General features: G+C 42.0%; 2 protein-coding genes across 2 annotated transcripts; one reads left to right on the top strand and one right to left on the bottom strand.

Annotated features, from left to right (window-relative positions):
* Nucleotides 1–195: 195 nt before the first annotated feature.
* On the bottom strand, nucleotides 196–6,051 carry LOC127415649 (WD repeat and coiled-coil-containing protein). The gene is made up of 4 exons (XM_051654449.1): nucleotides 5,919–6,051; nucleotides 2,729–4,906; nucleotides 1,579–1,699; nucleotides 196–711 (listed from the first exon to the last, which is right to left on the bottom strand). The coding sequence occupies exons 2-4, from the start codon at nucleotides 4,658–4,660 to the stop codon at nucleotides 539–541; spliced, it is 2,226 nt and encodes a 741-aa protein (XP_051510409.1). The 5' UTR covers nucleotides 4,661–4,906; nucleotides 5,919–6,051; the 3' UTR covers nucleotides 196–538.
* A 763-nt stretch (nucleotides 6,052–6,814) lies between these two features.
* Nucleotides 6,815–27,451, top strand: LOC127415702 (peptidyl-prolyl cis-trans isomerase FKBP1B). Its single transcript, XM_051654522.1, has 4 exons — nucleotides 6,815–6,945; nucleotides 11,654–11,701; nucleotides 25,924–26,036; nucleotides 26,744–27,451. The coding sequence occupies exons 1-4, from the start codon at nucleotides 6,909–6,911 to the stop codon at nucleotides 26,870–26,872; spliced, it is 327 nt and encodes a 108-aa protein (XP_051510482.1). The 5' UTR covers nucleotides 6,815–6,908; the 3' UTR covers nucleotides 26,873–27,451.
* Nucleotides 27,452–27,591: the final 140 nt, after the last annotated feature.

The raw sequence follows: 27,591 nt of genomic DNA on the forward strand, positions 1-27,591 counted from the left end.
CATTTGTTTACATTAGCACACATGAATCTTGAAATTCTTGAATTATTTACAAAATACATATCAGGAAATATTCAAATGGACATACACGACAGTTATTAGGCTGTTACTATGGACACAGAACCTGACATGTGATTTGAGATTAATGGCTTGATGTGTATCAAATTAATGATGAAAACAAAAAGAATACAGTCATTGTGAATATCCTTTATTACCATTTATATTTTCATTTTATTGTCCCGCTAAAATAAGGGACAGGTTTAAAACTAATTTAAGCACAATCAAGCAGGCACCAAAGAATTTCTTCAGCAAAATAAAAAATAGAACTGCCCTCACATTTCACATATAATTGTACAACTGTCACATTACACAAAGCTACCAACATCCAGGAAAGATCAAAACTGTGAATATGTCAGCGAGAAGTATTCCCTGAAAATAACCTTTCATATTCTTGTGTCAGCCACAAGTATCCAGCTAACAAAAAACATATATAAAAATATATATTCAAGTTCTCTTCATTATGAAAAGATTATATGGGTTTTCATTTGTCTGCATTGGGAGACTGTGGACTTCCAGGGGGTAATTCATCCGCGCCGCTGGGTGGTCTTACAGGAGATTTCCTTTTCGCATTTCTGATTGTGAGTTCGTCCTTGTGTTTAAACGTAAGTGGAACAAAACCATCTGCATCGGCTACCAAGACAAGCCACATGGGACCTGTGACAAGAAGAAAATGAGAGTGAATCAACTGACAAATCCTGTAGGAAAATGTATTGCTCAGAGGTTGCACTTTCATAGTTCAGGAGCATTCATTGAGATTTAAGTTAGTCTAATTTAATTATCAACTCTGTCTTTGATATTCCCCCTATGGTTCCTGAGGAGACACAAATGAGACATACAGTAAAGAGTATAGAGCTATAAATGAGTGTTGACACCATTGCTCTGATAATTTGATTTTGGAATGATTTGATGAGAAATGCTTGAGTTCATATTGTAATCTCTGACATTTGATTGCAAACTTTGATATCTTGGCAAATCTGAGCACAGTCTCTTCTGAAACTCTAGAGGGACATATGCAAGATTAATAGAGTCTTAATAATGACTACTGTCTAGGAGAACCAATTGAGATATTAAAGAGATCTCATTTGAATTTTTTTTTTCCTATGGGATGAAACGATTCAGAAAGGTCTTGGCATAAACGTGAGTGTTACAGTGGTTTGAGCATATATCAGCAGCAGAGACGCACAACACAAAAGGCTGTAAGCTGATTCAAACTAAACACCTCAAATCCGACTGCAGCTCTTAATCGCTTCCTATTGTCGTCATTGACAATTAAACGAAGCCAAAGCACACCAAACTATCTGTCCTCAACAAAGGAAAAGAGAATCTGCACACGCTCTAATATTAATAGATCCCATCTGCTCTTTATTAAAATGAGATTTTGGCAAAGGCGTTTACAAATACTATTAGTGATTAAAGTGGTGGAATTGCCTGTTACGAAGTTTTCCTTGCACTCAGCAGAGATCACAATTAAGAATTATTATTCAGGCAACCATTTCTCTTAAAACTTTCTTTCAGACGTACCATGCATCATCTCCACAACTGTCAGGCCGAAGAGTTCCTGCACTACACGTAGACAGATCCGGCCCCCACATAACAGCACAGGTCTTCTTTCGTCCGTATACACATTCTCTGACAACTGTTTCTGGAGAAAGAGACAAACTTGATGAACACAATAGCTTTTTGACTCACTTTGAGTACATATCAAGAACCATGCGCAATAGACACGGTCATGTGATCAAGGAATATGGATTAAGTATGACGAGTCTTCTAAGACAAGTTATGCAAAGGTCATCAGTATCACCTCAATCTGACATCTGCTGACAAAGTGTTGTACTCAAAAGAGTGAGAGGAATTATGAGTTGGTGTGATGCTTCAGAATGATAATGAGCCTGATGGTTTGACAAAGAGTAAAATGGGCTTTGTAGAGTCTTGGATTGGGTTAGGCTCCACAAGTCAAAATCATTTACTTTGCTGGGTAATGTTGATTTGTTAATTAAAATTGATGTTTAAATACAAATTATGATGAAATATTTTGCAGTACAACATTACAAACCAACGTGAAATTTTCCAAGAACCACAGTGGCCATATTTAGCCTGTTGAAGTTTCCACAGCTGCCAAGCCCCCACCAATACAACATGGGTCTTATTATTCTTTTTCCTGTGTTGGCTAACACTGAAATATGAAGAACCTCTTTTTATAAATACAACCGACAAAAGTCTACACAAACTACTTCACTAGAAACAGACGACATTATGGCTGCAACTAATCAACAAACCAACATCGAAAATCGACATCCAGTGCGATTAGTTGGTTGGGTCTGTGCTCTTATATGGGAACTTTTATATTTTCACATTAAATATGTTTTGCATAATGTATAGCTTGCATTTTTAATAGCCTTTTATTTGCATCCTGTAAGAAGATCATTGGACAAGAGGTGGAATAACATGCTTTTAAATACAAGGCTAGAAATAAAATTTGCCTTATTTATTCAAATAACTGACAAATAATTTTCAGATTAACCAATTATCAAAATGGTTTCAGCAGTATATAATATTGGTCTTTTTTTTTTTTTTACTACAACAGAACTTCGTAGACTTCCCTTAGTAAAGTTTAGATTTCATTGTACAAATTTATAAGGACCATGTCAAGGGAAAACAACAGATTTCATACCTGACATGTTATGTGCACATATTGTGGTTCACAAGCAGATGGATAAATGCATGTCATCTTCTTGCCATTTTGGGTGAAGTCTCTGATTTCTGAGAGGCACTGCTGGACATCTGCAAAACGGGAGAATATCCTCTCCATATTCTGTGTTAGCTGCTCCAGGTTCTTGTCTTTGGATTGGCAGCTGTTCTTTGGCGGTGTGTCATCGGAATACAGTTTTTCTGAGGCCTCGTACCTGGGCGAACATGGTCGAATCGAATCGCGGCTGGCCTGGCCAGCTACGGCAAGCGTGGACATTCGGCTGATGTGATCCATGTCATAGGTTTCCAGAGTAACAGAGGAGGCACTGGAAACAGTTCTGTCCGAGAAGTCAGCCGAGCTCGCCACAGGGCTCAGCTCTGAGCTGCGAACTTCCTCAATTAGTTTCCTCCTACTGGTTGGTGAAGCAATTACCGAGCCTCCTGGAAGAATTAGATCCTTTATTGATAGACGGTCCTCTTTGGAGAAGTTCTCAGAATGCCGCCTAATCCCATGATGTTGGCTTGGCGACTCTGGCTTGGGAACCACTGGGGTGGCAGCTTCCCCGTCGAATACCAGCTCCTTAGCTATCAGTCTCAAGATGTATTTGTCCGTGTTGGAGGAGGGGAGAAAAGCTGGATCATTGGACTTCTGGCGGCCAATCATGAAGAGAAGCATCTTGTTGGTGAAAAAGCACACCCCTTTGGGCCTTTCGTTTTTCTGCAGCTGGATCTGTTGGACATTGGGCATGGAAGAATCCATGATGCAATAAACCAGGATCATGTTGCAAGTGTTCGAGGCCACGGCCATGGTGCTTCCACTTGGGTCGAAGGCAATGATGTCTGGAACTAGGATGCCAGGGATGCTGACTTTTCTTGTGGTGGTGACCTTGCGTTCATACGTCACCAAAATCAGATGCGACGAGTCCTGACCCGACCCGGTCAAATGATCTCGCCGCCTTAAGTGAATGAGTGGGCTTGGGTCTGATTTTCTGTGTTTGGCAAGAATGTGCGTTAGATCTATGGGTCCGGACGACGAGGCATGTCCTGAACGCTCGGAATCACACGACCTCCTCCGAGAGTCCAAATAATAGTCTGCATCCACCGTCAGGACAGGAGCTTGGCAGGACGGTGATGGTTCGGAGTCGTTCGGGAAGTCAAAAGCGATGCCTGCATTGAGCCCACAAATTTTATCAAGAGGAAGTTCTGTAGCTACAGCGATTTGCACATCATCGGTGGACTCAATAGCACAGATATAGCCACCTACATCAAAAACGGGGCAGAAGGAACATGCCACCAGGCTTTTTTGGATATCATTCCAAATGTATGAGTGCAACGCGCTACCAATAGCAACCACAAGTCGGGTTCCATCTTTAGTCCAACAGGCACAATGGATCAGACCACTGCCCTTAATGTTGGCTTTCACCCGACGATTATCAACCCGCACAGAAAACAGGACAGAGGCATCTCGCTTCGTCAACACAGCTAAAATGTCCATTTTGGGATGCCAGACACATCCCTGGGACAATAGTGGGAACGGTTCGCTCATCTCGCAAGTTTGCGTGCACAAGAGTTTATTCTGTTCCAAAGCGCTCAGCTGAAGTTGCCAAACCGTAACATGCTTCTTATGCTGTACGGCAAGCAAAGCTGGGGACCCAGAACAGCACAGGGGCCCCCAATAGAGTCCCAAGACATGTTCAAACTGTCCAATGACATTTGTGTCGCCAAACTTGGGCTCGCCGTCAAGTGAATACAAAGATGTGAGACAAACCTGTTTACCGTCCGTCCATGCTATTCCATGCACCGGGTGAATGGCTTGGTGCAGAGTATTTAAGCCTGTTCTCAGAAGCTTGGCTTTTCCTAGCTCCATGCTTGGGTCAGTTTCTCCAATGGAAAGGAAGATGATATTCTTGATCATACAGCAAATAAAGAAAAATCAAGCTGAGTTGAATCAAAGAGAGATAGATGCAACTCTGTGCTTGAGTAGGAAAAGACTGCCATTGCATACTCCAAGAATAGGTAAAGCCTCTTCCCTCTCTCTCTAATCCTATTGGCCAAAGTGAGGCTCCACTTGAGGATGACCAGATTAGTCTAATATGACCTCCAACGTCATAAGACTCTCTGAGGTTTGGATGGTACGTCTTTTGACTTTGTTTTCCATGTCCTAAGTAAAAGAAAACACAAACTATGTGTTTTGCAAGAGACTACGCAAGAGACGTAAGTAAGGACATATGAAGCATTACAAAAATGTCACTTTGAACATTGGATGTTGAGATCATAAAAACACCTCTTACAAAAGGTTACCATAGCTGCCATCAAAATACAATAGTTATTACAGTAATTGTTGCTACAATAAAACTTGTTAACTTCATATCAGAATCAGAATGAGCTTTATTGCCAAGTATGCTTACACATACAAGGAATTTGTCTAGGTGACAGGAGCTTCCAGTACACAACAATACAAAAACAGCAACAAGACTTTTAAAAAATAATTAAATAATTAAAGCCACCAATGTAAAGAAAATAAATTAAAATAAATTAAACACAGGCCTAATGATAGAAAGATTCTGAAACCCTTTTAAACTGTTTGAAGGAGATCATCCCATATTGATGTATTATGGTTTTACAGAGGTAACAACTATAGTTAATATTGTTATTTTACAGGAATGAATACCATTTTGTAAGGGAGGTCAGTTTATTACACCAAAATTACAATATAACATATGTAAGGACTGAACATTACAAAACTGACACATTTAAGGGATCACAAAATAACAACTGGCAAAAAGGTTACCATGGTAACCATGGTTTCCGTTAGAATATCATAGTTGCTACAGTTAGGCTACTATTACACTAAAACTGTAATAACTTACCCACAATTACCCAATAGATTACCCACCACTATCTTAATAATAATAATAATAATAATTAAGCGAATGACAATACAGTAAATTACAATATTAACAATAACTGTAGTAACTATTACATTTTGGATAAAAACTATGGTCACCATGGTGATTTTACAGGGACACTGGCGAAAATCTTCCGTATTCACATTTAATGAAACACACACATCATGCTAGCCTTTCATAGCTGTCAAACTAACAGGCAACAGTAAAAATAAATATAAAAACAGAATCACACACACCAGTATTTTTAAAAGTTAATATACATACCATAATGCTATTCACAACACAAAGGAAACCATGGCAACTCCACTCAAATTAAAATCTTGTGAGCACGAGTCACGTTTCCCCGCGGAGATGTTTTGAAGTCATGCACAAACGGAAGTACGAACTAAATCAAGGCATTCTGGGAATTGTAGTTCTATGGGGGCGTTCACGCAAGACTTGTTCATGCGTTCTAAAAGTTAAGAAGTAGGGGCTGTTCACACCGAACACGCTATTTTCAATTGTTGTCCTGTTTAAACATGCGTCTTGTTGTTGTTGTTTTTAGACGCTGTGTCAAGTTAAAAATAAGTTCAACTGTTGAAAACGCACATCGAGGCACCTCTGTTCCTCGCGCTGTGTCTAGCTGTTTTAAGCGTAAACAGACGTTCGTTGCTAACACGACGTCGTAAAAACGCGACGCACGTGACGCGACGCGCTCAATTACAAAATAGCGCTGCTGAGTGAACGCTTTCTAAATAGTCGTTTATTTCAAAATTTGACATGACCACTTGGAGTCATACTATGACCATATTTGAGCTGTAGCAATGTGTATCTATTATTGCAAATGTATTCTAACTCTCTTATTCAGTTATTATTTAAAATATCGGTTCTGCATTTATAATACAGATAATAGTAGGCCAATATGATTAAACATGCATTGTAGTAGCCTAGTTTGTAGTGAGTGAAGAGTTTTCACAGATTTTACAAAGCACACCCTGTAATATTTCAAAAGTCTTTTGCAGATCTCGTATAAATACGCTTAAATAAGTTAATCAGAAAGGAATCTTGTGTCCTGATACCAACTAACACTTAACCACGGGACGGGTTGACCATCGCAATCTTGATCAGAGAGCATACATATTTGATTTAATATGACAGTGGGCGGAGTGCAGTAATGCTGCTGCTTCATCCGCCTGTCTCTCTCTCTCCCTCTGTCTACACACTGTCTCTCTGTCTGCAGTGAGTTCTGCTGGAGGATCTAACCGCGCGATTAGAATGGGCGTTGAAATCGAAACAATATCCCCTGGAGACGGTAAGACGCTACAATCAATGTAACACATTTTAAAATTCGAATTCTAATTGGTCTTCCGGGGGAGGGATTTGGAACGTTTGTTTTGATACATTATAACGCTTAATCGGCATTGTTGGAACATGCTGGCATTTTTATTGCATAACACAGCTACATTCTTAATCTGCAATAGATTTGACATGAAAAGGAGTAAATATGATGATGACAGGCTTCAAATGAATGCCCAGCCAGCGTGAACTCCTCGCTATAAAACCCCTGTCTAGTCTGGGATTAAACGTGTTTATGCCCAGTAGATAGTATGAGGCATGTGTGCCAACTCATTGGATTTTTGTTTGACCCACACTCGTTATGATTCCTCACTGCAGCTGACAGAACTGTATCTGCTGGATTTCTTCTACATGAAGCAGTTATCTGTTTTTTTTCTTATGAAATGTAAGTAAATAATGGCGATCATGTATCAGATGGGAGAACTGGCAAACCATGATCTTTGATGGTTAATCCCTGGGGATTTGCAGGGTAATTTGGCACAGTTGACAGTTACTTGAGACTTGATCTGGTTTTATGGCAAATTAATGTGTTGTTGTGTGTGCCACTTGTTGCATTGCCTGTTTGCAGGAGGCATTATTTGCATCATTGCAGGCATTATGCATCACTTGCACAGTTTGGCATCTTTAACCATAAATAAATATACTGTGTTATGATGATGATGATGATGATGCATGCCATTATATTTATACAAAGTGGTCTACGATCTACAATACATGTCTGGAAAATGATTTTGATCTTTGTTTTGGTTTGTGTCTATTAAAGGGATGGTTCCCCCAAAAATTAAAATTCTGTCATTATTTACTAACCCTCATGTTGTTCCAAACCCATATGACTTTCTTTCTTCCATGGAACACAAAGAAGTTAGGCAGTATGTTAGTTTCAATCACCATTCGATTTCATTGGCTCTTTTTTATTTTCCTGTACAATGAAAGTGAGTAGTGACTGAGGTTGTGATTTTGCCTAAAATCCCCTTTTGTGTTCGATGAAAGAAAGTAACAACATCAGAGTGAGTAAATGATGAGAGAATGTTTATGTTTGGGTGAGCTATCCCTTTAACCTTAAAATGCTATCTGTTACTTAAAGGTGCACTCAGTAAGTTTATGTTCATGTTGTCTTGGACTTGGGTACTGACACAGGGGCGTAACTATAGGGAGGACAGCTGCCCTAGGGCCCAGGGTGAGAGGGGGCCCACAACAGTCTGACAGGCAATGAAAAATGACCAAGGCCCTCCAAGGCAGGGGCCCGACAGGTTCTTTGCACTGGGGCCCATAAGATCCAAGTTATGTCACTGCACTGACACCTAGGGGCGTAGACCTTATTCACACTAGCGCCATCTTTGATTTTTAATGGGAATGACAACAAGGCTGTGAGGGATAGACTTGCTATCTCTTCAGTGGCCCAAATGGTATAAAGCTGTATAAAGCTCCTAGATCATATCTGATTTTCCACAACTCATGATGTCTGGAGTTCTTTGTATACTGAATGTTCTTGGACAGATATTTTATCAAAGTTTTGTCCGCAGAACGATCCAAAAACAATTTAAACTGCAGTACAGCCCAATGAAGAGACTGTAAGTCTGTCCCTCACAGCCTCGTTGTCATTCCCATTAAAAATCAAAAATGGTGCTAGCGTGAAAAAGGTCTATATATGCAACATCATTCAATTTCAAACACAATAGTTTTCAGTTATACAGTTGATTATAATGTAGAAATTCACTATTCACAGTAAGCCATGGTTCATTTAATCCATGAGTGAAAGTGTCCAATAACAGGGTGGTTACTGATATTAGCGAGAAACATGGCAGCCCCCATGGGGGGCCCCTCTCCATGTGGAATAAAACAGCTTTCATAAGGTCACTGTTATCACTGAGGTCTTCCTCTTATGTGAGTACTCAAGACTATATATACATATGTTTTTTTACAATTGCAATTAATGTCTTGGAGTAAAACCTTTTAATGAGGAAAAAATTACTAAGTGCACCTTTAAAAAGCTGTGCAATTATGCAAACAGTACATAAAATTTATGCACCTGTGAACACTGTTGAACTTAGTGGCGTTGTTGGGTGCTATTCTTTAGAGACTCTTCAAATGGGGGCATTTACTGTATCTATAGACCTGATATGAAAGAACCGATAACCAGTTAAGGAGAAAAGTGAATAGTGGTTAAAAAATATTGGTCAAACCAAATTTGTCTACTGATTATTCCTTCATAAGTTTATATATATCAGTCATTGAGTCATAACAATGAGCGTTTTTACATGAAAGCTGTAAATAAGTGAACTGTAGAATGATGGCTGCTGGAGAGGCCATGAGCTCATACGATTCTTGGCACGAGTAATCAAACTAAAGAACTGTCCACTGGGGTCATCAGTGTCAGGAATGAGTGCAATGTAACAGGACTTTCAATTTTGTCACTCGCTGCTGGTCTCTTGCGTTGGTGGGCCGTTCCTGACTGACATCCTATCTGACCCCCACCAGCCTGCTGTCATGTGGCATGCATTCCTGTCCAGCTCCCACACATTAATCAGACACTACCAACCCACACACACACACACACGCACACATGCAAAGAGCTTTGGACTGCTAACCTTAGATCAAGCCGAGACCAAACCCAAGTCTCATGACTATGCAGCAAATTGCATAAAAAAATAAAATAAATAAATAATAAAAAAAAATTGGTTAGGATCACTATTTTAAGAATGTGAAATGTCAGAAAAATAATAGAGAGAATTATTTATTTCAGCTTTTATTTCTTTCATCACATTCCCAGTGGGTCAGATCTCAGAAGTTTACATACACATTGTTTGTATTTGATAGCATTGCCTTTAAATTTCTTAACTTGGTTAAAATGTTTTGGGTAGCCGTCCACAAGCTTCTCACAATAAGTTCCTCCAGACAGAACTGGTGTAACAGAGTCGGGTTTGTAGGCCTCCTTGCTCGCACATGCTTTTTCAGTTCTGGCCACACATTTTCTATCGGATTGAGGACAGGGCTTTGTGATGGCCTCTCCAAAACCTTGACTTTGTTGTCCTTAAGCCATTTTGCCACAACTTTGGAGGTATGCTTGGAGTCATTGTCCATTTGGAAGACCCATTTGCAACCGAGCTTTAACTTCCTGGCTGATGTCTTGAGATGTTGCTTCAATATATCCACATAATTTTCCTTCCTCATGATGCCATCTATTTTGTGAATTGCACCAGTCCCTCCTGCAGCAAAGCACCCCCACAACATGATGCTGCCACCCCTATGCTTACGGTTGGGATGGGGTTCTTCGGCTTGCAAGCTTCACCCTTTTTCCTCCAAACATAAAGATGGTCATTATGGCCAAACAGTTCAATTTTTGTTTCATTAGACCAGAGGACATTTCTCCAAATGTAAGATCTTTGTCCCCATGTGCACTTGCAAACTGTAGTCTGGCTTTTTTATGGCAGTTTTGGAGCAGTGGCTTCTTCCTTGCTGAGCAGCCTTTCAGGTTATGTCGATATAGGGCTCATTTTACTGTGGATATAGATACTTGACTACCTATTTCCTCCAGCATCTTCACAAGGTCCTTTGCTGTTGTTCTGGGATTGATTTGCACTTTTTGCACCAAACTATGTTAATCTCTAGGAGACAGAATGTGTCTCCTTCCTGAGCAGTATGATGACTGCGTGGTCCCATGGTGTTTATACTTGCGTACTATTGTTTGTACAGATGAACATGGTGACTTCAGGCATTTGGAAATTGCTCCCATGTATGAATCAGACTTGTGGAGGTCCACAATTTTTATTTATTTTTTTCTGAGTGTTGGCTGATTTCTTTTGATTTTCCCATGATGTCATGCAAAGAGGCACTGAGTTTGAAGGTAGGCCTTAATACATCCACAGGTACACCTCCAATTGACTCCTATTATTCGATTAGCCTATCAAAGCTAATTGGATAACTGCCTAAAGGCTTGACATCATTTTCTGGAATTTTCCAAGCTGCTTAAAGGTGCTGTTCAAACGACCTGCCAAAACTATAGTTTGCTAATATGAAATCTGTGGAGTGGTTAAAAAATGAGTTTTATTGACTTCAACCTAAGTGTATGTAAACTTTTGACTTCAACTGTATATATATATATGTATTTTTTTTACCTTGAATCTGAGGTAATACAGTCGCTTTTTCCCCATGTTGGACAACGGGAAAATAAATGCTTGAAAAGCTTGACACAGATGCAGTACATATCTGCCATTCTGTCTTCTCCACAATGGGTGGCTAACTGTCCTAATTAGCTGGGACATCCCGTAGTTCGGACTAAATGATAATGTCCCATATGGGAAGCCTATTATTCTGTATTTTATACTTGGAGGGTTAGGGGGATTCTGGGATGGGAAGGTTGGTGAGATTTGCTTTGATTTGACTGTGGGTGGAATTTGCCTTTTGATGGACTATCAGATTGGGACTGGCAATTTCAGCCAACTTGTGCCATTTTTGTGTTCAGTATTTATCAAGACGGTCAATGGACTGTCAGTTGTCATGTCGTCTTGGACTGAGACTAGAAGTTATTATATTGAAAACATTAGCTCTAAGTTGGAAAGGCCTTTCATCACCAAACTGAGATGCTGCCAGAGAATACTTTGGATATTAAGGTTCACATCCTATGAATAATCACTGAATTGTCATGTTTTCCTCTTTCATTACAGGAAGAACCTTTCCGAAGAAAGGACAGACGTGCGTCGTGCATTACATAGGTAAACAATCTGTAACGTCTGCTGTTGTAAATGTTCTCATATGATGTTTGTTGGATATTCCTCAGCAGCTGGGACGCCCTGCAGACTACCAACTCAGACAGACAGGAAACAGGATATCGATAACAACATTCTGTCTCCTCTTGTTTAAAATGTGCTTCTATTTGAACACTTAGGTAGGAACTGATAACTGTTACACAGTTCTTTCCATGCATAATACCGCCAGATAAATCTCACCTCCCTTTAGTGTGGTTTATTACATGTAAAAAGTCCTTTTAATAATTATTGAACTTGAAGTCCATTTCAAGTTCATGATTAGGATGTTAACTAAACCAGAAGATAAACTCAGCATTAACGTGTAGCTCTCTTCCTCTCATTATGTTCATATTGTTACTTTTACAATAAAATATACGTATAGGGCTGTAACTTACTGTAACAGAACTGGTCGGTATGGAAATGAGGAAGCGTGGTTCAGGTATCTTCACACACTTTTATTTACAAGAAATAACACTCTTTAACGTCAGTAAGCACTCTAATGTGAAAACGAGGGCTCCTCTGCCCCTGCGTATGCCGCTATATGGTCCTCAGCCAGCTGGACGGCCTCCTCCAGCGAAGCCAGACGGTGCCACTTGACCCATTATGTTGTTCCGGTCGGCAGACGAAGGACAAACTGCTCCAGCACCACCAGATCGACGACTTCCTTGCCGATGCGTTCCTCCGCCAGCAGCCACTTCCGGCAGGCGTCACGGAGCTGTTGGGCGAACGCAAACGGGCGACCGCGCTCGCTTGGTGTTAACGAGCGGAAGTGCTCGTTATCTGTTGCGATGGGTGTCTGTTTGGTTACGCTACTATTCAGAGCCGGATGTGACGACACATGAGTGTGATAAAGGCCTGTAGGGAGAGAAAATGAACAGATTAACTAGGGACAGGTGAATCCAATAATCTAATAATGAGGAGACAAGGAGGCAGGGTGTGACGCAAGACTGAGAGACATGTGGCAGTACAGAAACTAAACAAAGCCACACACTCTCACAGACACAACACCCGAATGACATGAGCGCATATCGCCAGAGACAAAGGCAACACGACAGACAAGACGGGACATTTGTGTGAGAGCTCGGCCACAGATAAACAGGCACCAAGACCAAAGTGGCTGAACCCCAGTCCAACATGACAACGGAGATCGTGACCCGGACACACAGCTCAAAGTGAGCGCAACGCGAAGTGTGCCCGAGGTTGTAAGAGACAAACACAAAACAACTGACTCGAGTGCATGCCGTAAGGATGACATAAGAGCAATGCACTCGTGCCAGTAACCAAGACAAGAGAATACATGACAACTGCAAAAGGGCGAGCCATGCATTCTTAAATAGACTACACAAAACACTAAACAGTGGTGTCAGAGATCAGCCACAAAGACAACAAAAACACAAGAAATATTAAGTGGCTGAACTTTGACATTAATGTATCCTATACGTCACTAAATGTTAATGAAATTTGTTGTTGACTGTTCGATACAGATTTTTACAGATTTTGTTCATTAGTTGTTCCAGCCCTAATACAGTATAAGGCCATCCACCTCAGAAATCGTTCATGCCATATTGTCTGATGGTTATCAGTAAAGTGAAACAGTTTAAGGGAGCATTTACTGTATTCTTTTTTGTTATTTTTGGCCACATCCACACTTGATTTTTTTCCTAATTTTTATTGCTTTTTTCCTATGCATTAAAGGAGAGCGTTTTTGAAATGCTTAGTTGAAATGAGAGGTGTAAACGTAGCAAAATGTATGCATATTTTTAAACACACAAACGTGTGGAAATGGCCACACTTTGAAGGTAAAAGAGCCATAAATGCATTTGTCATGTTGAGATTTATTTTCCCCTTACTAGTATATCACGTACAGTAGTTCATCTATAAATATATAAATAAATATATATATATTCCAGGGGATAAAAAGCTCTTTGTGTTGCTTGTGGCTTTTAACAAAAAAAAAAAAAAAAGAATAGGGTTAGTTAGGGTTAGGGTTAGGCATTCTCCATGTTTCCAGTGAAAACAGATTCATTTTTTGTATTCCAGACAGGATGTATGGCCAAGGGCCAAGTCATTGCCAAAAAACTTTCATCTTGCCTGTTCCACAGTCAAGACATTTGCTCTATTGACTTTTGTCCATTTCAGCTAAAAGTGGGTGACACTGAATAGCAATTCTCTCTCTCTCTCTCTCTCTCTCTCTCTCTCTCTCTCTCTCTCTCTCTCTCTCTCTCTATATATATATATATATTTCTCTCATACGCTTTTGCTGTATCTGGTTTACTCTAGGGCTCTGGTCCTCTCAGCTAAGGCCCTGCAGTGCTATATTAAGTGCTGCAGAAGTGTTGTATTGACATCTGCAGTGAGACTGACCCTGTTAGCTGCTCTGAGTGCTAATGACGGCCAGACACTCATCTCACAGTCGGTCTGCCCGGCCAGTGCTGTCTACTGGCTAGCTCTAGCATATATATTAAAAGTGAGAATTCTGTCTGAAGGTGCCAAGAGAGGAAGTGTGTGTGTTTTGGCTTTTGGAAAAAGATTGAAATCTTTTTCACATTGTGTTATGAATAACAACAATATTTTTGTTTAAAGATGACGAAGTAGGCATTCACAATGCATTTAACTTCCGTAATATAATTCAGAGAAAATTTGAATACTTAGGAAGCAATAAAATAGGAATGGACTTTGATTAAACATTATGAAGAGAAACATTGTTTTTTGTTGTTGTTTTTTTTTAATAACATGCACTGATAAATCATGCACAATACAACTAGGCACATTTATTATCAAGTATAACAATATACATATAAAGTTAATAACGTCAATATGGATTTCATGTTTTATGGCTTTTATAAAGAAACATTCAGTTAAAAATGAGCATGAAATAGATTATGTCTATTGCTATAACCAGCCTCATGAAAATTATGTGACTGCCGATATTTTTGCAAAATGGTATTTTGTACTTCATAACATGTATCGCAGCAGTTCCGAGGGGAAATGTCCACTGAGTGGTGCTAAAAGCGAGTTCGATTTTCTCTATAACAGATGAGGTTTTTAAGGTTAATTCTCTGTCGAGTTTTAAATCAACAAAACTTACCTCCCTACCCTAAACCAAAGCAGAAGCCATACATCGACACTGTCCAGAAGCATGGGGCCTGGGTAGCTCAGCAAGTATTGACGCTGACTACCACCCTTGGAGTCGTGAGTTCGAATCCAGGGTGTGCTGAGTGACTCCAGCCAGGTCTCCTAAGCAACCAAATTGGTCTGGTTGCTAGGGAGGGTAGAGTCACATGGGGTAACCTCCTCGTGGTCGCGATTAGTGGTTCTCGCTCTCAGTGGGGCACTTGGTAGGTTGTGCGTGGATCGCGGAAAGTAGCATGATCCTCCACATGCTGTGAGTCTCCGCAGTGTCATGCACAGCGAGCCACGTGATAAGATGCGCGGATTGACGGTCTCAGAAGCGGAGGCAACTGAGTCTTGTCCTCCACCACCCGGATTGAGGTGAGTAACCGCGCCACCACAAGGACCTTCTAAGTAGTGGGAATTGGGCATTCCAAATTGGGAGAAAAAAAAACACTGTCCAGAAGTGCGGCCGACTTCTCTGGGCTCTGTCTCATCTTAGATGGAAAGTAGAACAGTGGAACTATGTTTTTTGGTCCGAAGAGTCCACATTTCAAAACGTTTTTGAAAAACACAGCTGTCGTGTTATCTGGGCCAAAGAGGAAAAAGACCATCCAAGCTGTTAGCGTCAGGTCCAAAAGCCAGTGTCTGTATGGGCCAGGGGTGGGGGTAACTCAAACATCTGTGAGAACACCATGAATACAGAGATACGTATGTACAAATTTTGGAGCAACATATACTTCCATCCAGCACTGTCTTTTCCAGGGACGTCCCTGCATTTTCTAGCAGGACAACACCAAACCACATACTACCCGGATTACAAGTGCATGGCTGTGTAAGCAGAGAGTGCGGGTGCTGGACTGGCCTGCCTGCAGTCCTGACCTGTCTCCAATTGAGAATGTGTGGTGCATTGTGAAGCACGCCATACCTCAACGAAGACCCTGTACAGTTGTGCAGCTAAAAATGTATCAAATCAACACAAAAAAAATAAGTTATCACCAAAATTCCTCGTGTACGTGAGAACAACTGGCAATAAAGCTCATTCTGATTCTAATTCTAAAGACCTACATAATGGATGAATGAGGGAAAATTCCACTTTCTAAACTTAACGAACTTGTGTTTTCAGTGCCCAATTGCTTAATAAGAGTTATTAGAAGAAATGGTGATGCTTCACAGTGGTAAACACTCGACTGTCCCAACTTTTTTGGAGCGTGTTGCAATCATCTGATTTGAAATTACTGTATGGTAAAAAATATGAAATTCACAGGGTAAAACATATAATGTGTAGCTGTAGCGCTTTCAATATAGCAAAGGGTGGTTATAATTTACAAATCACTAATTTTTGTTTTTTATTAGCATTTTTCTAACTGTCTCAACTGTTCCGGAATTGCGGTGGTAAAAGTTGGTTATCAAATTAAATCAAATCTCTTTATTGTCACTCAAACATATACACAGGTGCAACAGTGGGTGAAAGTCTTGGGTGCAATTCCAAGCAACACAGCCGTATGACAATTACAATAAACATCTGATTTACACATAACACAGTTTACACTTGTTACACAACACAATATACAATATACACCTATTAATATACAATATACAGTATACACAAAATAAGAAGACTGTATCCCACCCCCCCGTAATCAGTGGAAATAAATATGAAGTGTTGTGTTATATTAAAATGTATCGCCTTACAAGTCGTGCACTGTAGTAAAAGTGTTTTTAATGTCATAAGATAGCATTGTGTGAGGAATAGTGAAAAGTGTTTATCAACTGATAATCTGCCGTTATAATTGTGATTTGTGTGAAAGTGAAAAGTCGTTGTTTTAGCACCTCTATTGTTCATTTCTCCAGGAAACTGCTGCGATAAGTACAACAAGCCAGCTAAAAATCATTTTGCAAAAATATAGGTATGTCAACGTGATTCTATAAGACCAGTTTGGTTATAACAACAGTAATTACCAGGTATTACAAGGGAAATATTGCATTGTGCAGTGCTGCACTTACTGAACTCTCGGAAAATGGTCCATTTATTGCATCTAATTGCATCCGTGAAGAGAGACTTTGATATACAGGGAAGTATTCCACGATAACCGATGATTAAGCTATGCCTTTATTTTAAATGTGTACTCGTAACAGTATATTAATCGTTTATGAAGGAACACTGATCTTTTAACTTGGCTGATTAATGATTGGAAAAACTCTAAATTATAAATGCTTATTTGAAAGTAGCATAAAAGCCATCTAGACTAACGTTCCACTTTGTATTTTAATTACATAATGTTCAGGTTGTACATTATCACGGTTCACAGCTCATGTCTGAATTAGCAGAGATAACCCCCCCCCCACACACACACACACACACATATTATTCCTGCCTTTCTCTGACCCAGTCGGGCAGAACAAATCAATTAGCCCAGTCCTGCTGGATCCCTTGGGGTATATTATTAGAGCTCAGGAAGACATTAGACCGCCCGTGAGTGGTGGCTCTATTAATAACAATAGCAACACTATGTATAAATGTGCTCTAAAGAGACGTCCGTGTGATTGGTAGATTTTACCCCAGTGGAGTTCCAAGATTAGGGCACTCTAATAGCTCTGAACAGAAACCCACTATACTGTAGGTGTCCAGTTTCATGAACCTGATACCAAAACCTCTAAAAATGAAGATGTAGATCCCTGAAACGGTTCCTGAAACCTGATTACCATATATGAAGCTATAGACACCCTTAATTTCCGTGCAGAGGGGACCTTCAAATATGGGCCTTGGAGTCAAATAGTTTGAGAACCAATGTTCCAGAGCATCTTTACCATAATATTTCTTCTGTTTAAAGAATAATTAGGGTTAGGGTTAAGGTTTGTTTAAAGTGTCTCAAGACACGTTTCAAAAATGTAAAGTTCTTTTAACTTCAGAGAAAAACTCTGCTGTGCTGCGCTCTCCGCATTAATTGCTGAAAAAGCAGTGAGACGCATCGCAAAGTTCAAAAAGTCTACGTAGTGCATGTTTACATTCTGAAGCAATTCAAAAACAGTGCAGATGGACACAAACATACATCCAGTGTAAACGGGCCCTAATGCTGCCTTCACATGCTTTCAGAATGATCATAAATATGACTTTCCTACTCGAAAGTCACACATGAACGGCCCCTCAAGTTGTAATTACGACTAGGAAACTCTGAAATAATCATGATAACCGAGTTTCCGAGTTGGAAGACATAAACATTCAACTTGGGGGATGAGATTTGACCAAATGTTATGTATTTGACCAAAATTCCATTATCCTCAGCTAGTTGGCTAGCATGTATTACCATGTCAGAATAAAAGTTCCCCCAAGAAATATACAAGAATGAACCTGGCGGCCTGCATGTTTCCAACAACAAAGCACTTGAACGTGACATGTTCGTAATTACGACTTCAGAACTAGGAAGTAGGATAATTCCAATAGCACGTGAAAGCAGCATAAGAGTCACTGTTTGTGCATGTCGTGGAAGAGATTTATTTTAAAGAAAAAATTGCACCCCTGATCTAATGAAAATTACACGACTGTGGTATCATTTTTGCAAAATGATGTTACGTGGTTCTCCCCCATGTTTGCATGGGTTTCCTATGGGCGCTCCGGTTTTCCCCACAGTCCAAAAGACATGCAGGTTAAGTTAATTGGAGATCCTAAATTGCCCGTAGGTGAGTGTGAATGTGTATGTCTGTGTGTGTTGCCATGTGATGGACTGGCCACCTGTCCAGGGTGTTCCCTGCCTACCCACGACCCTACATAGGGCAAGTGGCTATAGTGGATGGATGTATTATTTATTATTATTAATACTACTAGAGTGAATATTACAGTTTACTATACAGTTGCAATATATTTCTGTTGCAATTTCCTCAATTTGAGGCATTTAGCTTTTATTATGAATCAAGCTTTTATTTTGATGTGTGTTTGACAGAAGCTTCACTTGACTGCATAAACAGTGTGCTACATGGCCCAGTGTGATCATTAAAGCTCAAATGCTGTGATTTAATTTTATAAATATATAGTTCCCTATCTGTCACTCACTCGACGTTGTGTCGATGTAGTGACACTAGGGGTCACTCTTGGGAGCGCGAGGCACCTCTGGTCTTTGATAAAAGGCCAATGAAAATTGGCGAGTGGTATTTGCATGCCACTCCCCCAGACATACAAGTATAAAAGGAGTTGGTATGCAACCACTCATTCAGATTTTCTCTTCGGAGCCGAACGGTCGATGTCTATTGAGCTGACTGTTCATTCACCTCTGCTGGATCTGACGGCGCATTTCAGTGGCTTCTCCCTCCTCTGCACTGGTGCACTGCAGAGAACGCCCCTGGGTGCTTCGGCAGAAAAAAGAGAGTATATTTTCCTGAAAGAGTATAGTTCTCTAAAAGAGCGGCACACACGGAACATCTTTTTAAAGACATGTCTTTTTAAAGATGCCTTTCCGATTGTGTGTTATTCCTGGTTGCGGTCATTACCTCTCAACTTAAGATCGCTGTCTTTTGCGTCTGGGCGCGACCCACACGGAGGCAGCATTCGTGGATGGTTCATGTTCTTACTGCGAGAACATGACCATGGCAACGTTGCGGTCGCGGCTTGCTTTCATCGGAAAGCAAGCCACCCCAGCGGCTCCCCGCCTCAGTCCTTCTACCTACAGGTTTGAGGCCAGCGCAGCTAGCACTGGGGGCGATTTGGGGACCCCAATGGGACCGCCACCGCCGGGTATCCCCCCGCGGACCTCCCATTCCCCAGCACGCTCGTCTACCCTGATCAGGCTTCCGGATGAGTCCGCCGGCTCGTCTCACGGTGAGTTCGACCTCTTGTTCGGAGCCCGTGAAGCTGATGAGCTCTCAAGCGCAGCATCGGAGAGCGGGCTTGTCCAGTCAGATGCAGAAGCCTCAGCTGGGCTCCCCACTTCAAGGACGATTGCCCAGTCACAGGCTGATGCAGAGATGACGGATATGCTTTCCCGGGCAGCTGCGAGCGTCGGGCTAGAGTGGAACCCTCCGCTCTCACCTGAACCCTTGTGGCTCGATGATTGGTTCCTGGGCTCGCGGCGCCACTCAAAGCAGCCATGCCCTGCTCCAGTGCCTTTCTTCCCGGAAGTGCACGAGGAGCTGACAAAATCGTGGGAGGCACCTTTTACTGCCCGGTCTCAATTTCTCAGTTCCCCCACCCTCACTACCCTCGATGGCGGGGCGGCCAGGGGCTATACGGCGATTCCCCCGGTGGATAAGGTGCTCACGGTGCACCTATGTCCGCAGAGCGCCGCCACCTGGCGCTGACGCCAAAAGCTCCCATCCAAGCCCTGTAGGTCAACGTCGTCCCTGACGGTCAAAGCCTACAGTGCTGCTGGACAAGCCACCTCTGCCCTGCACGCCATGGCTCTCCTGCAGGTCCACCAAGCCAAGGCGCTAAAAGAACTGCATGAGGGTAGTTCCACCCCAGATCTGATGCAGGAACTGCGCTCGGCGACCGACCTCGCTCTCCGAGCGATGAAGGTCACGGCGCAGTCTCTTGGCCGGACGATGTCCACATTAGTGATCCAGGAGTGCCACCTTTGGCTCAACCTGGTCGAGATGGATGAGCCCGACAAGACACGGTTTCTTGCTGCCCCTATCTCCCAGGCTGGCCTATTCGGCAACACCGTCGAGGACTTTGCCCAGCAGTTCTCGACGGTGAAGCAGCAGATGGAGGCTATCCGGCATATCCTGCCCTGGCATGGCTCAAGATCCCGCACCCCATCTGTTCATCGCCAAGGGCGTCCCCCTGCGGTGACTACACCGGCTCTGCCGCAGCCCGCCCCTTTGGCCCAGCCCCGGCGTGGAACCCACCGCAGGAAGCAGACGCCACCCGTCTCATGGCCGGCCGCCAAGAACCCACGAAGCGCCCCTGAGATGGGCAACCCAGGGTCGACGGATCCCACTTCACTGGAGCTGGTAGTAAGACCACTCCATCCCCTGTTGGAGGGCCGGGTGGAGAATCTTTTGTTGCCTTTTCATTTGATTTCACCGCATGACCAAGTGGCTGCGGTACCCAACAGTTCAGCAAAAGATTGGTTTCCTCCTTCCCTGGGTCACATACCCGATGTGCACGGTCGTCATCATGACCACCATCCACCTTTTTTCCCTTGCAGGATTGGTGCTCCAGCGGCTGTCTCCCCGCCCCTGCGCACCCAGCTGTGGCACACATCTGCCCCCGATGTGACAGTCTCCACGGGTTGCGAGGACAGGCCTCTTCCTCACCCATCCCAGGCTGTTCCGGGGGTGGTCACAAGGAGCCAGGTAAGTGCTTCGATGTCCCTAGACTCAGCACAGCCACGACATGGTGTGGCACCTCGAGCTCCGCCCCGCCACGAGGCCCCACCTGCCGGAACTTGGATGCATGGCTTGCACTTTCCAATCCGTCGCGATGGCTGGTCCAGACCGTCCGACTCAGCTACGCGATTCAGTTTGCCAGGTGTCCGCCCAGGTTCAGCGGTATCCACTTCACCTTGGTGAAGGACGAAAATGCTGCTACCTTGTGTGCGGAGATCGCCACCCTCCTATGAAAGGGTGCGATAGAACCTGTCCCTCCGGCCGAGATGAAGAAGGGGTTTTACAGCCACTACTTCATCTTACCGAAAAAAAGCGGTGGGTTGCGGCCAATTTTGGACCTGCGAGTACTGAACCAGGCTTTACACAGACTCCCGTTCAAGATGCTGACGCAAAAATGCATTCTGGTGAGCGTCCGGCATCAAGATTGGTTCGCGGCGGTAGACCTGAAGGACGCGTATTTTCACGTCTCGATTCTACCTCGACACAGACCCTTCCTCCAGTTTGCATTCGAGGGTCAGGCGTATCAGTACAAGGTCCTCCCTTTCGGCCTGTCCTTGTCCCCTCGCGTCTTCACGAAGGTCGCAGAGGCAGCTCTTGCCCTGTTAAGGGAGGTGGGCATTCACATTCTCAACTATCTCGATGATTGGCTAATCCTAGCTCACTCTCGGGACATGTTGTGTGCACACAGGGACTTGGTGCTCTCGCACCTCAGCCGATTAGGGCTTCGGGTCAACTGGGAAAAGAGCAAGCTCCTCCCGGTTCAGAGCATCCCTTTTCTTGGTTTGGAGTTGGACTCACGAACGAGCGCACATAGTCGGTGCTGGCCTGTTCGAAGGCGTTCAAACAGAAAACAGCGGTTCCACTGAAACTCTTTCAGAGGCTCCTGGGGCATATGGCATCTTCAGCGGTGGCCACCCCGCTCGGGTTGATGCATATGAGACCGCTTCAGCACTGGCTTCAGACTCGAGTCCCGAGATGGGCATGGCACAGCGGGACACATCGCGTGGCCATCACGCCAGTCTGTCAACGTCTCTTCAGCCCTTGATCCAACCTCTCCTTTCTACGGGCAGGTGTTCCCCTAGAGCAGGTCTCCAGGTGTGTCATGGTCACGACAGACGCCTCCAAAACGGGCTGAGGCGCTATTTGCAACCGGCACGCAGCCGCCGGCTTATGGTCGGGCCTGCAGCTGCGTTGGCACATCAACTGCCTCAAGTTGCTGGCAATTCTGCCCACCCTGCGGAGGTCAGCAGCACTTCAAGTCGCTGCGAGCCACTCACATCCTGGGCGACCTCAACACTGCGCTGTCACGGCAGGTTATCCTCAGGGGAGAGTGGAGACTCCACCCTCAAGTGGTCCAGCTGATTTGGAGTCGATTCGGACAGGCACAGGTAGACCTGTTCGCCTCCCAAGAATCCTCCCTTTGGCCGCTCTGGTACGCCCTGACCGAGGCACCTCTCGGCATAGACGCGCTGGCACACAGCTGGCCCCTTGGCCTGCGCAAATATGCATTTTCCCCAGTGAGCCTACTTGCACAGATGTACCGAAAAACTGACGTTTTACTTGTGATTTGTGTGAAATAATCTCATTTCACCAGGAAAGTGCTGCGATACAAACAACGAGCCACGTAAAAATTATTTAGCAAAAATAGAGCTATAGTACGTGATTCTATGAGACCAGGTTGCAGTTTACTCATGTCATTTCTGTATGGAAATAGTATAACATCTTGGCACCTTTACTATGCTTCAAGATGCACTAATTCTTATCTTACATTCTATAGAGTACAGATACAGTAGTATGCAAATTGGGATGCAGCCAGGGTTTCAAGTTCTGGGAATAAGTAATGCAGGCCACCACACAGCAGGCTGCAATATAAGATTCAATTTAGCACGGAGATGAAGACAGGACCTACTCACCTTATTTTGTAACTGTAAGGATATATACTGTATTGATATTGATATGGTTAAAATGTAATACTGCTTAAATTTTGATACTTTGCTATCAATTTGAGGCACATATTTATTTACACCATTTATTAATTTGCCATCACCCAGCACAAATTGACTGTTCTCAGCTTTCTCTCTTTCCAGCTGACAGTTTCCCCAGAATACTCTGTTGATACATGAACCATGCGTGTGTACTTTTCTGCTGACATGTTTTTGAGCAGTTGCATTCAGGTAGCATGTGTGCTTCTGATTACATTTGACACTGACTGGGAGAAACTGGCTGCCATCTCTGGTAGACCGATACTATAAGCAGAGGTAAAAATAACTACACCGGCCTCTTCCTGCTCTCCTGATTCAAACTCTTTTCCTCCGATCTTTCACACTGGGGCTCAGGAACAGAAAACGACCTAAGATTTTTTTCCAAGCCAGTTTTAGTGGTAGACTACTAAAGACTAGTGATCTCATTATTATTCGTATGTATTTGTACGTAAAAATGTAAAGGTATGTTTTTGTAAATGTGGATCAGACTGATCTCGCATTGAAATCGGAAACAGTAAATAGAATTTTCTTAAGCTAAAATTGTTCTGTGCTTACAGAAATGCGAAACACTGCCCCCAGTGGCCAAAGCGTATGTGAGCTCCATTTCCGGGTGAAATGTTCACGTACGGGTGCAAAAAGCTAATTGTTTTCAGCTGCACAGGCTACAGTGAAGAGGAATGCATATTTTTTTAAATTGTACCCCCCAACCCAAGCCCCAGACCAAACATAACCATCAGTGGAGTAATAATGTAATGTTAAAATTGGAAAGAAAATGCAACCTTCAAATCGTGCTCATCACTGATTAAGTGAATGTGATTACTTCCTGGTTTCAATGCAGGATCCGATGCAAAATTGTCTTATAATGTGTCCGATCTTAGGGTACTACAATCATACAATCACTACAATCATGTTAACATGTATAATGTTTCCGTCTTGTGGCTATAATTTTGAAACAGCATGTATTTAAGTGTTTATGGACTGGCTCCATTCACGTCCATTGTAATTGCCTTACCGCGACTTTTGACGACATTATTTTTTTGTGGTAATCAACATCATGCTGCAAATGTTGTTGATTGAGCTTAATTTGTCAAAACCAGAACATTCTTTTGAGAGGAAACATGTAAATAGTAGTTTCGAAATGTCGGTCAAACCAGTTGTCTGTCTGTATCTTTAAGTAATGGTGCTGGATAAAATAAACTTTGGCACAGAACTGGCTTAGTTCATTCATAGGTAAGCTTTAGTTATTTAGTTTGTCCTTTTAGCAGAACAAGCAGTTATTATAATTCACTGGCCGGTTTTGGAATGGATCCCACTCTGCAGATATCTTGGCGCGGGGGGCTTCCTGGAAGTCCCGGCTCCTTTTAAGTCCACGGGGGGGCGGGTGTAAGATAATACTGGACTGTACACAAACCCATCTCTCAGCATGAGGGAGATTTCATATCTTCTTTGCCATGGATCAAACTGCAAGGAAAAATGCTTCTAATGGTGCGTCAGAGTCTGATTTAACTAAAGAAGTGGAGACACTGTTGTCCTCACTAAAGCACAGTTAGACTGGTTTCCATACACATAATGATATGATTAATAGTAAATTGGGTGCTTGTAATATCATTGAACTCAGTGTAATAAAAATATCTCTTCATACATTTTAAAATGTACTGTAGCTCAAGGGAAGGCTTGCATCATTTAGGAAAAAAAAACTATTAATGCAGATGGATTTGTTGCTGTTTTGTGCACTCAAAGTATGAGCTGTTGAATGAAATACATTTAATAAAACAATAATTAAAATGAATAATAATACAAATAATATAAAATGTGTTAAAAATGACGATTTTAGATTCCGTTTGAAATGGAATTGCAAAGAAATTGTTGTTTTACCAAAGAGGTTTCCTGAACCTTCCCTCCATCTTCCATTGGTTGGACAACAGATAGCCCCGCCATGAACTCTTGGCATTGGTTGAGCCACTGTTGCTGTGTTTAGCTGCTTGGAATTCTCAAACAGAGCAATGTTTTGAGGTGTTTACACCTTTTTGGGGGAATTCATTACTTAAATTTGTCTCTCATTTTAAGCTTTGACAGGAGAAAGTATTTTAACATCAAAGAAATTATTACACACTGCAGCTTAAAACTATAAATTGTATTAAAATTGCACTATTTTTCATTCATGATTAGTTACATCAGACAAAAATGGGCTACAAACTCATGGCATGCTTTTATATGTGGGAGTACACTGTAATCAATGGCAGACCTGAGTGTTTTGCGTGTATCTTCCTCTCTCTTTCTCTTTTTATTCCTGTGATATAGACAGAGGCAAAGGGTGACCTAGTTAAACCAACCGAATAATCCATTGAATTAGGCCAATGTTTCATATTTCATTCTTTTTGTTCATTTGGATCACAAGAGCTCAGAGTCCACAGGAGATTTAGATAAGCACAGAACTGCTCCCTCTGATAGGTCTGCTACGTGTAAGTGGACCACTCGTAAAAACTGTCTTTTGTTTTAGTTAGGAAATTCAGTAGCCTTGATTTTAAGAGCATAGTACACACTAGAAGATAGCCTCAGTCCCCATTCACTTTCACTGTATGGAAAAAAAGATTCTATGAAATTGAATGGTGACTGAAGCTTACATTCTGCCTGAAATCTCCTTTTGTGTTCCACAGAAGAGAAAGTCTGTGGAACTATGGGTTTGGAAAAGCATGAGTGTAAAGTGATTGATGACAGAATTTTCATCTTTTGGTAAACTATTCCTTTATCAGTCTTACTATTCCTTTGCAGGGATGCTACAGAATGGAAAGAAGTTTGACTCATCACGAGACAGAAACAAGCCCTTCAAATTCAAGATTGGTCGACAGGAAGTTATCAAGGGTTGGGAAGATGGAGTTGCACAGGTAACTGAGTCAGTTGCTGTGCCACATATACTAGGGCAAACTTACCTTCTGACTTTGGTTTTTGAATTGTGTTTCTAAGGTTATCTTGATATTTTCATAAAAGGCAGGTCTGTAGGTTGCCCGAATGACTAGCTGACTAACTGGTTTTAACAAAAGCAATTCAATTAACAATTCGTGTTCACTTACAATGTGTAGGGTTAGGAACCCATTTAAAAAAAACCCCACTGGAACCATTTGACTTTCGGTTCCGTTAACGGTTTTTGCATGTGCAATTTTCTGCTGAGGTGGGCCGAACACTGCACTAAAATACTCTGACAGTGTTTCCTGCTGCGCATTTCAGCTGCAGTGCATGAAACTCACATCACGTCCAGTATATTCTCATTCCTGAATGAATTACTTTAATTAGCCGGTTCTTTTTCATTTGTTGCATGAAACACAGTATGTCCACTGTAGTCCGATTCCTAAACGAATGACTCTAATGAGCTGGTTCTTTTGAATCTACAGCACTCTGTCAGCATGCTAATTAAAAGCCCCTACTAAAAATATTAAACCTTAAAACAAAACAAAAAAAAATCTTAAAATATAGTTGACCTTACTAATCAACCATTCAGTCCTCCATCGTGACCAGTCCAGAGTATTTTCTGTTTTTTTAGTGTGAATTACCCTTAATGTTTTTTTTTGTTGTTGTTGTTTTCATCTCCTTTCAGATGAGTTTGGGTCAGCGGGCGAAGATCACCTGCACTCCAGATATGGCGTATGGGGCCACGGGACACCCTGGTGTCATTCCTCCCAACGCCACCCTTATATTTGATGTGGAACTACTGAAACTGGAGTGAACCGCTAGCTTTTACAGGGCAAAAGTCCTCAAGTGATGGAGAAACACTAGCCACGCCCCACCATTTTTTATGTCCTTCGCCTATAAATGCCATGTGTAGATGCTGTTTAGTTATTTTGAGACTTTTTTTACACAACTCGACACCATTTTGGTTTAATTTGGCTTTAAGCAATGTGATCTTGTCATATTAGGTCACATTCTTGAAAATAGCTAGGCCTATATGAATAAAATAGAATCTTCAAATCAGTATGCTAGTTTGTACCAGACTGAATACACTGCCTTACTGAATTTAAGTAGCATTGGTATTTAACAGTACAATATGTTATAATCCTATATTCTGAGGGGCATTAACAACCACTGTCTGCATTGCCACTTTTAATAAAAGTATATAATGCTGAATGCATATGATAATGTTACTGTATTTAGTTTATATTTTATACATAAATATCCCTTAGAAGTATTTGTTGCAAGTGTCATTTTAATCTACATATGAGATGTGGAACAAACCGAATGTGTACCATGGAGTGCTTTGGCTTCGATGAACATTTTATCAACTTACTCTTAATAAAGATATTTGAATTCTTTGAAATCTTGTGTTGATTTGTAACTGAAAATTACATACTAAAGGAAATTCTAGTTAGTAACTGTATCTGTGTTCTCGCTACCTTATTTAAAGAGAGAGCTTCTGATTACATTTTTCATGGTTTGGTATCAGCCACT

The sequence above is a fragment of the Myxocyprinus asiaticus genome, chromosome 25 (assembly GCF_019703515.2).
Source record: "Myxocyprinus asiaticus isolate MX2 ecotype Aquarium Trade chromosome 25, UBuf_Myxa_2, whole genome shotgun sequence".
NCBI classification, from domain to species: Eukaryota; Metazoa; Chordata; class Actinopteri; order Cypriniformes; family Catostomidae; genus Myxocyprinus; species Myxocyprinus asiaticus.